Raw genomic sequence first — 9,545 nt, forward strand, 5'->3', positions numbered from 1 at the left:
GCCTTGCTGTGCCTGGAATGTGCATCTTCCCTCACCACCCACCCAAAATGCATGCCCTGTGGTTGTCTTTGTCGCCGCCGCTCAGTGCTTCCGTCTGCCCACCTGTGTCCCTGGCCAACACTCTACTCTGCATTTGGAATGCTCCATTCCAGTGTAAATCAACTACTGGCTCCCTACAGTCTCTTGCTCCACTTTCTTATTGTCAAAATTATACTTGCTGAGAGTTTAAAAAGTTAGATGATTCTGCAAGGTTATTTATAAAAAAGACCAGTCCCATTCCCTCCCCTTGATTTCTCCCCACACCAAAAATAACCAGTTTTACCTTTTTAAGCTTTTTTTTCTTCTTATTTTTTTCTTCTTTTTAATACTTTTTTTTTGAGGAAGATTAGCCCTGAGCTAACATCTGCTGCCAATCCTCCTCTTTTTGCTGAGGAAGACTGGCCCTGAGCTAACATCCGTGCCCATCTTCCTCTACTTTATATGTGAGATGCCTGCCCACAGTATGGCTTGCCAAGTGGTGCCATGTCCACACCTGGGATCTGAACTGGCGAACCCCGGGCCATGAAAGTGGAGTGTGCGAACTTAACTGCTGCGCCACTGGGCTGGCCCCCTTAAGCTTTTTTTTTTAAACCTCAGTGTCTATAAATAACACATGCATTGCTATTTTTTGGTTTTTCAGTTTTAGGCATTATCTGTTGATTTCTTACTAGGAAGATGAGATTTTAGTTTCTTTTATCTCCCTACCTCCATCACACATGAGTATCCTTCCCATTCCTCCATCCTTCCAATATAGATATGGTCTAATTTGGTAAGGTCAATAGTCAATGTTTATAGTGTCATGACTATGTAAATGCTGCTCATAGCTGAGCCACGTAGTAAACTGTGTTTTTTCTCCTGTTCTTCTCAACTTTTATTTTTTCTAGAATTGATACCTTTCTTTCTTGCTTAGTTTTGTACACATATCTCACTAATTCAATCCCAAGTTGAATTTGCCAGGTGACTGAATATCCTCTTGACACATTCAGAGCAGGAGACATTCTATTTATTTCTTCCTTAGAAGTGATCTCTCCCAAGCCTTCTGACCTGCTCTGATCTGGACCACTTGCCTGGGATGATGCTGTCATCCTGGGATCTCACTTTATTTCTTGGTTTGCTCTCTTGTTTTGGTGGAACACATCTTCCCGTCCTGAGAAAGGGTCCTGGGAAGTAAACTATTTGAAAGTACTTTTATTTTGTGTTGATACAAACTTCTGTCACACAGGTGATGAATTTCCTGGACTGGGCTCTAATTTTCTTTTTATTTCTCTTTTATTTTTTATTCTCTTTTGCTCTGATATCTGGGAGAGTTCCTTCAGTTTATCTTCCATTGAGTTCTTAATTTCTGCTATCATCATATTTTAAATATCCAATAGCTTCTTTGTGTTCTTGGAGTAGTTATTTTTTAAAAAAAAATAGCATCTTGTTCTTGTTTCAAGAGCGCAATATTGTCTTTTATTGCCCTGGGGATATTCATGATTGTTTAAAAAGATTCTTCTTCCTGCATTTTCTCCACTTCTTCACATTTTTTTTTCTTTGTTTGTATTTTTCATTTTAGGGGATGTCCTCAGGTGGGACTCTTGATTGCCTGGTTAAGAGTTGGGGACCAAAAAGCTAAGTAAGGTTCATTGACTGTGAGCCTCCTCGTGGGGTCCTCTGGCACCATCCTTAGTGGGGAACCTCGGATATCAGTATCTCCAGTTCATTCCTCTTGGGCCATTGGAGTCTCCAAAGACAACACTTCTTATGTCCTTCCTGGAGGGTGAAGACCAGAATGCCAGTATTCTGGGAGCCTAGTAGAGGAAGAGGGTTGAGGGGGGACTGGCAATGTGTTTCAGAATCCAGTGTTCAGAGTTTACTTACTACTCTTACTTTCAGTGTAGTACACGTGCCTTCAACCTTGCATTTTGAACCCCAAATCAGAGACTTTCTGTTTTATCTTCTCCAGTGAATACGTCTCTAGCCTTTTGCTGGGGTGGTGGAGAGGCAGTCCAGCTGTAAGGAGTGGCAGGTCTGATATTCTTCAAATTGCTAATTCCTTTTGGGGATCCTATAATGTAAATCAGATTGGTTTTCAACTTTCCCTCCTGGTGGCATGGAAACTGTCAAGTCTTTACTTCATTCTTCCAAAATTCTGTTGATATTGTCTCCTCTTTACTTTCTTTCTCTTGAGAGATAGAAATCCATTAAAAAACCCCTTTGCTGCCATTTTAGAGTGCTCTCTTGAGGGAGGAAAAAAAGTACGCGTGAGAGTTCGATGTGTTTTCTTTATCCAGTCCAGTTGTTTTAAATTTTAATGAGGTCAAATTACATTTTTCATTTTAGTTTATACTTTTGTGTGTTTCTATGAAATTTTTCCTCACCCTGAGTCTCTATCATTTCTGTGGTTTTTGTTTTTTGGGGAAGATTAGCCCTGAGCTAATATCCGCCACCAATCCTCCTTTTTTGCTGAGGAAGATTGCCCCTGAGCTAACATCCATGCCCATCTTCCTCTACTTTGCATGTGGGACACCTGCCACAGCGTGGCTTGACAAGCCATGCATAGGTCCACACCCAGGATCTGACCTGGTACACCCTGGCTGCCGAAGCAGAATGTGCGAACTTAACTGCTGCGCCACTGGGCCGGCCCTCCTTGTCTTTGATTTTTATTCAGTTTTTCTCTGCAATTATTTCTGTTACTTTCTCTCTTTCACATTCTGTGAATAACTTTACCCTTTTTTTTTTCTTTTTTCTAATTTTTTGGTTTTAAGATTTACCTCATTAATTTTTGGCACTTATTCTCAAATGCATGCTTTTACGGCTATAATCGTCCCTCTAAGTCCCATTTTGTTTGTACCCCAAAAGTTTTTGTAGAAATTTTATTTTACTGTGGTAAGAACATCTAACATGAGATCTACCCTCTTAAATTTTTAAGAGCACAATACAGTATTGTTAACTATAGGTACAATGTCACTGAAACTTAGTCGTCTGGCTTAACTGAAACTTTACGCCCATTGATTAGCAGCTCCCCGCTTCCCTCTCCCCCCGTCCCTGGTAGCTACCATTCAGCTCTTTGACTCCATGATACCTCATGTAAGTGAAATCATACAGCATTTGTCCTTCTGTGGCTGGCATAATTACATATTATATAAAATGACATTTAGCATAATGTTCTCAACATTCATCATGGTGTCACATATGGCAGAATTTCCTTCTTTATAAAGGCTGAATAATATTCCATTGTATGTATACACCACCTTTTCTTTATCCATTCATATATCGATGAACGTTTTTGTTGTTCCCACATCTTAGCTATTGTGCATAGCACTGCAATGAACGTGAGAGTCCCAGTGTCTTTTTGAGATTCTCATTTAAATTCTCTTGGGTAAGTACCCCAAAGTGGAATATCTGGGTCATATGGTAGTCCTATTTTTAATTTTTTCTGGAACCTCCATATTGTTTTCCATAGTGGCTGCACCATTTTGCGTTCCCATCAACAGTGCACAAGGCTTCCAGCGTCTCCACATTCTTGACAACACTTGTTGTCTTCTGTTTTTTTGATAATAACCATCCTAATGTGTGTGAGGTGATACCTCTTTGTGGTTTTGATTTGCATTTTCCTGATGATTAGTGATGTCGAGCATCTTTTCGTATACCCATTGGCCATTTGTATATCTTCTTTGGAGAAATGTCTGTTCAAGTCTTTAGCTCATTTTAAAATTATTAGTTCTTTTGTCAATAAGTTGTAGGAGTTTCTTATGTATTTTGGAAATTAGCTCCTTATCAGGTATATGGTTTGCAAATATTTTCTCCCATTCCATAGGTTACCTTTTCACTTTGTTGATTGTTTCTTTTGCTGTGCAGAAGCTTTTTAGTTTGATACAGTTCCACTGTCCATTGTTGCTTTTGTTGCCTGTGCTTTTGGTGTCATACCTATGAAATCATTGCCAAGATTAATGTCATGAAAGTTTTCTCCTGTATTTTCTCCCAGGAGTTTTATAGTTTCAGGTCTTATGTTTAAGTCTTTAACACATTTTCAGTTGATTTTTTCATATGTTATAAGGTAAGGGTCCAATTTCATTCTTTTGCATGTGGATATACCGTTTTCTAAACCATTTGTTGAAGAGACTATCCTTTCTCTATTGTGTATTCTCGGCGCTCTTGTCAAAAATCAGTTGACCGTATATGCATGGATTTATTTCTAGGCTCTCTATTCTGTTCTTTCGGTCTATATGTCTGTATTTATGCCAATACCATACTATTTTAATTACTGTAGCTTTGTAATATATTTTGAAATCAGTAAATGTGATACGCTCCAGCCTTGTTCTTCTATCTCAAGATTACTTTGGCTGTTTAGAGTCTTTGTTTTCATATGACTTTTAGAATTGTTTTTTCTGTTTCTGTAAAAAATGCCACTGGAATTTTTGTACAAATTGCATTGGACATGTAGGTCACTTTGTGTAGAATAGACATTTTTCGCAATATTAAATCTTCTAATCTATAAACACAGGATATCTTTCCATTTGTTTGTGTCTTGTTTAATTTCTTTCATCAAATGGTCAGGGAAAGACCAATTTCCACTTATAAGAACTTACAGTGGCTGTAATTTGTTTGCAAAGACTTTTCTTAGAGAAGGGACAGCTGCTGAGATGAATTCAAGGGTGGTGGGCAGTGCATTGAGAGAGGAGAACTACAGAGCAGTCAGAACATAATATTTGTAAGAATCAAGTTTTCCGGAACATTCTGGAGCTGTTTTACATAGGGTCTTGTGATAGGGTAAGCCTTCTTTGTTTTCCTTTTTCAATGTTTTTGGTAATCGTTTACTATATAACCACTTAAAAATACTTTCTAATGTATAAGGGAAATTAATTTCTCCCATATACTGATTCCCTATGTCAAGCTGGATTGCAAGGGCACGAAGCAGCTAGGGGAACAATGAGAGGGAGGGAAGGGGACAGTGCACAGTATCTCAGGTGAAGACTCAGGTGTGGGTGGGGGCTCCCTGTTTGACCAAAGGGAGACTGGATAGCTCTGTGTGCTTATCTGCTGGTAGGTGATACATGGTGCTCAGTCCCCAATAGTTAGAATACGTGCGGTTTGGAGCCTGAGTAGAAATAAAATAAAAGTAGCTATTAATCCTATGCTCTAGAGATAACCACCATGATTGTTTTGATGTAATTACTTCTAGTTTTTTCCTATGCATACATAAAATATATAATTACAAAATTAAGATTCTACTGGAGGGAGATTTTTGTATTGCTTTTAAAAAGCATTATATTATGTTGAATTTTCCCACATGATTAAATGTTTTTGAAAATGAATTTTTTTTCAAAGATTGGCACCTGAGCTAACATCTGTTGCCAATCTTCTTCTTTTTTTTTTCTTCTCCCCAAAGCCCCCCAGTACAAAGTAGTAACAGTAATTCTAGTTGTATCTGACTATTTCTTAAAGACAAATTCCTAGAGAGAGCTCACTTGGTCGCAGGGACTCACACCCCCTCAGAGTGGAGTGGTATCAGCCACAGGCTCCTGTCGTGTTTGTCCGCGTCCTGCCGTTTCCTCTCCTCCAGCCCGTCCCTCAACTGGCATGAGTTTGAGCAGGCTCTTGGCTTTCGACTTCCTGCTGGTTTGGGCGCAGCCCTTCGTGGCTGGTGTTGCTCAGGAGATCTTGTGATGCTATCTATCCCTCCTCTTATCTCCTCCAGGTATCTGTTTTGCAGCAGTGAGAGAGAGGCAATCTTCTCTGCATCTCAGCTCAAAGCTCCACAGATGGTGGATCTTCTCTTATTAAGGTGGACTGTGAGGAGGGCCCTATCTGGCACCAACTGCCTTCCCTATATCATGTATCTAAATCAATGTTTCTCAACTGAAGGTGATTCCTGGCCCCCCAACCCCTGAGGGACATTTAGCAATGCCTGGAAACATTTGTAGTTGTCACAACTTGGTGGTGGAGGGGGGTGTTGCTACTGGCATCTAATGGGGAGAGGTCAGGGATGCTGTAAACATCCTGCATCTTGTTTGCAATTCAAAATGTTCTTAGTGATTCTGAATGTTACTAAAGATAAACTAGAATTGGTATAATGTTGTTGATTAAGAGAAGGAAGGATCTGGTGTAATTTCTTGTTTAAGTTGGAAATATGGATCCTGCTTCTCCAGGGAATCCCTTTCTCTTCTTTCCTTCCCTATTTTTTCTTCATTATTTCCTCTCTGTCTCTCTCTTGTACCCACACCCACACACCCACTCCCTTCAAAGCTTGTAGGCTGCCTGGGCTGGGAATCAGGTTGCTATGTGCTGGGAGAAGAGAGTATCAGAGAGAGGAGACACAGACTCAAGTCTGAAAGCTGGGTCTTTATTGAAGTTTATTGAGAATTCTGTACCTGGAGGAAACTTCTTGAGGTTTAGGGATGTGGCAGGACTTCAGTAGGAACCAGAGGCAGCTCCAGAGTGAGTGGTACAGAGAAGCTGCTCGGTTCCAGGTCCAGGTTTCCTCCCAGGCTGTCCTGGGCTCCAGGGTTAGTTCTCCTTGAGGACCTCATTGATCCAGGGCCGGTAATGGGAGATCTGGGTGAAGACAGCAGGAGGCTTTGCATCCACCCGGCCATAGGAGACAATGCCCTGGGCCACCCCAGCACATAGAAGAGGACCCCCTGAGTCTCCCTGTGGGTCAGAGAGAGAGAGAGAGACAGAGAGAGACAGAGAGCACAGAAGGTGAGCCAGGGAAGTAATCCACTCCTGCCTGTAGGTCCCACCTCTGAGTCATGGCCAGACCGAGGGTCAGACTCAGGAGCCCTGGCTTCTCATGGGGTCATACATCTCAGTCTGATGCCCCTTCTTTCTTTCCTTCTTGTCACCCCTGTGCCCTGGGCAGCAGCCTGGGAGGGATGGTCAGAGACTGCCTGGGGCCATAGGAGGACAGACCTGCAGAGGAGCAATTCCAGATTCCTCAGTCCTATCATCTCAAACCCCGTTGCTGACTGACAATCTTCTGACCTCATCTCCTTTCCGGAGATGCCTGGACCCTGAACAGTGATTTCTGGAGAAGAACCCTAGTCTGAGGATCACCTTAAATGCAGATTTGTCTTCCTTGGATTGCCAACACACAGCTGGAGATTGTGGTCAAAAGTCATAAACTGTCTGCAGGCCTGGGGATCCATGAGTCGCAGCTTCACCTCTTGCAGAGTGTTGGAGTCCAATACCTCTGCTTCTGTCATTCCCCAGCCAGCCACCAGGCACATCCTCCCAGGTGGGATGAAGTTGAATTGGGGTGGAAGGGGGAGTGTCCCCACAGCCAGGGTCAGGTTGACTTTCTTCTTCAACTGTGAAGGGAATGAGGGGCTGTCAGTGCTAGAAATGGGTTATGGGGCAGTTGGAGGCAAGCAGGGAGGGACAGGGCGGATGGCTCCACATTGGAGCCACGTCCAGAGGGGTGAGTTGGAGTTTGGGGGTGAAGTCCAGAGGCAGCTCGGGAAGTTTCAGGACAATGGGGACCTGAAGGAGAAGCCTAACAACAGGAAATGGAGAAGGGAAGAAAGATGTTGTCACCTTTAGTAACATGATGTCATAATGAGTATTTCAGTCGCCATATTTTGGATGAGGGAATTGTTTTGCAACCTCAAGCTTCTGCCATGTGTCTTCTTTCTCTTTTATGTTATGGGCTCCAAGGGTGACTGTTATAGACCTGTTGTGAGGGAGAAGGAAAGACAAGGAGACACAGTGATGGTGTGGGGTTTCTCCTGAGATGTGCCTATTCTGAGAAAAGAGGACTGGAGTCTCTCACAGGCCACTGGACTTTACCAATCCCCCCTTTCCTGGGCCATTTGTGCCATTTGAGGGGCTCTGGTTTTACTCAGGGAAGAGCTTTCTTAGGGAACAGAGTTAATTTTAAGGACCCTGGGGAGTTACTGGGGACCTAGCAGGCCAGGGATGACCCAGGGGACAGGGTTAGCACTTCCTAATTCAGGGAGCCCTGTATGAGGGCCAGCCCTCTGGAGCAAGAGATATCAGAGGAAAGGGGGAAGTGGTGGGGTCTCATGGGGACCCTGTTCTCTGTCCCCCATGAAAAGAATAGGTTCAGGTCTTTGAGAACTAAAGGCCAGTGTTCTTGAAAAGGACACAGAGGAAGTGGCCTGGGAACAGGGTGGGGCCCTAAAAAGTGAGTCACATATCTTATGTGTTGGGTGGGGGTGAGGAGGAGCTGCTTTTAGAGGAGAGACACTGGATGGGACCTACTTTTCCTTTGTAGGGGAGCTGAGCTCACAGTGACTGAGGATCGGGGCAGCTATTCAATTATGAAACCGATTTCCTTAAGCCCAAGTGTTGCCTTTTCTTAAAGTGACCCAGGCCCAGCAGCCCTTTCTTAGGCCCCCTGTGGGTGTGTCTCTGGGTGCTACCCTCCCAGTTGGAGATTAACAGGACCCTGTTGTCTCACCTTCCTGCACAGTGAGCAGCTGTCAGCACAAAGTCCTGTCTTATCAGGAAACCACCACAGGTCACCAGGGTATGCTGGGAAGTGACAGTTTCCAGGTAGGCCACGTAAGGGCGGGAGTGTGGCTTGCATTCTGTGCCTCCGATGATCTTGCCTGGAGCAGAGAGCCCCAGGGCCTGAACATAGGCATCGGTACTCTTTCTAGAGAGTGCCTAAGTTGGGTTAAGGTTGAGAAAGGCTTCTCTTGAATCTCATCCTCACCCTGTAGTCTGCCCGTCTTCCCTCTCAGGTTTCTCCCTGCTTTCCCCACCCACAACCTCCCACATAAATTCTCATTCCTTCCTCCAGGCACAAGAGCCAACCTGGCTTTAGATGTCATTCAGGCATTTTCACCTCAAATTTCCCCCACTCCCATTCTTCCCCCGACTCAACCCTCCTCTGTCACCATGCAGGATCCTGTCTCAACCTTCTCCACAGCCCACGAGTAGTGTCACAGAATGGCCAAATTACAGGGTAACGTGTAGCCCCGAAGTTCATAAGAAGAAGAGAACGTAGGACTTTATACACATTATCACATATTATATTGAGCAGATACCCCTCTTCCTTTCACCTGCTCTGGCTTTCCCCCAGTCAACGTGAGTTTCCTTATTCCTATGGTAGGAAGTACCATAGGCTGCAGAGTATGCATGGGCAGATCCAAAGTGGAAACTTCACTCTGGGCTCTTGAAAAGAGATCCTGGGATCCTGTTTAAGGGTCGGCACCCTTCGGACTGAACTTTGTTTTAGGAGCTGATCCTGCAGCCTACAGAATGGAGGACCCCGAGACTCACCAGCTTCAGCTCTGGAGCACAGGAGAAGGAACAGCAGGGGGAGAGGAAGACGATGCATCTTCTCCAAGAGGCTGCCCAGGGCAGGGACCACTTCTACTTTCCAGTCTTGAGTTTTATAACTCCCAGCAAGTGAGGGCAGGGCAGGGCTGGTAACCACAGAAACTGTGTGGTCATGTTTTTTTCTCTCATACTAAGCTGACTGTCTTTCTGATCAGAAGTTCCCCGAGAGATGCCCTCTGTTTTGCTAGAGGTGAAGTTGAGGCCTGAGTTCCCAA

The 9,545-nt window shown here is 43.9% G+C and overlaps 1 protein-coding gene across 1 annotated transcript; it reads right to left on the reverse strand.

The window, feature by feature from the left end:
• Positions 1–6,391: 6,391 nt before the first annotated feature.
• Positions 6,392–9,328, reverse strand: LOC100050866 (chymase). Its single transcript, XM_023623159.2, is given in 6 exon segments — positions 6,392–6,672; positions 7,078–7,094; positions 7,097–7,331; positions 7,558–7,693; positions 8,444–8,594; positions 9,271–9,328. Coding segments are annotated over 6 exon segments (741 nt in total). The 3' UTR covers positions 6,392–6,528.
• Positions 9,329–9,545: the final 217 nt, after the last annotated feature.

Source organism: Equus caballus, chromosome 1 (assembly GCF_041296265.1).
Source record: "Equus caballus isolate H_3958 breed thoroughbred chromosome 1, TB-T2T, whole genome shotgun sequence".
Taxonomy (NCBI): Eukaryota; Metazoa; Chordata; class Mammalia; order Perissodactyla; family Equidae; genus Equus; species Equus caballus.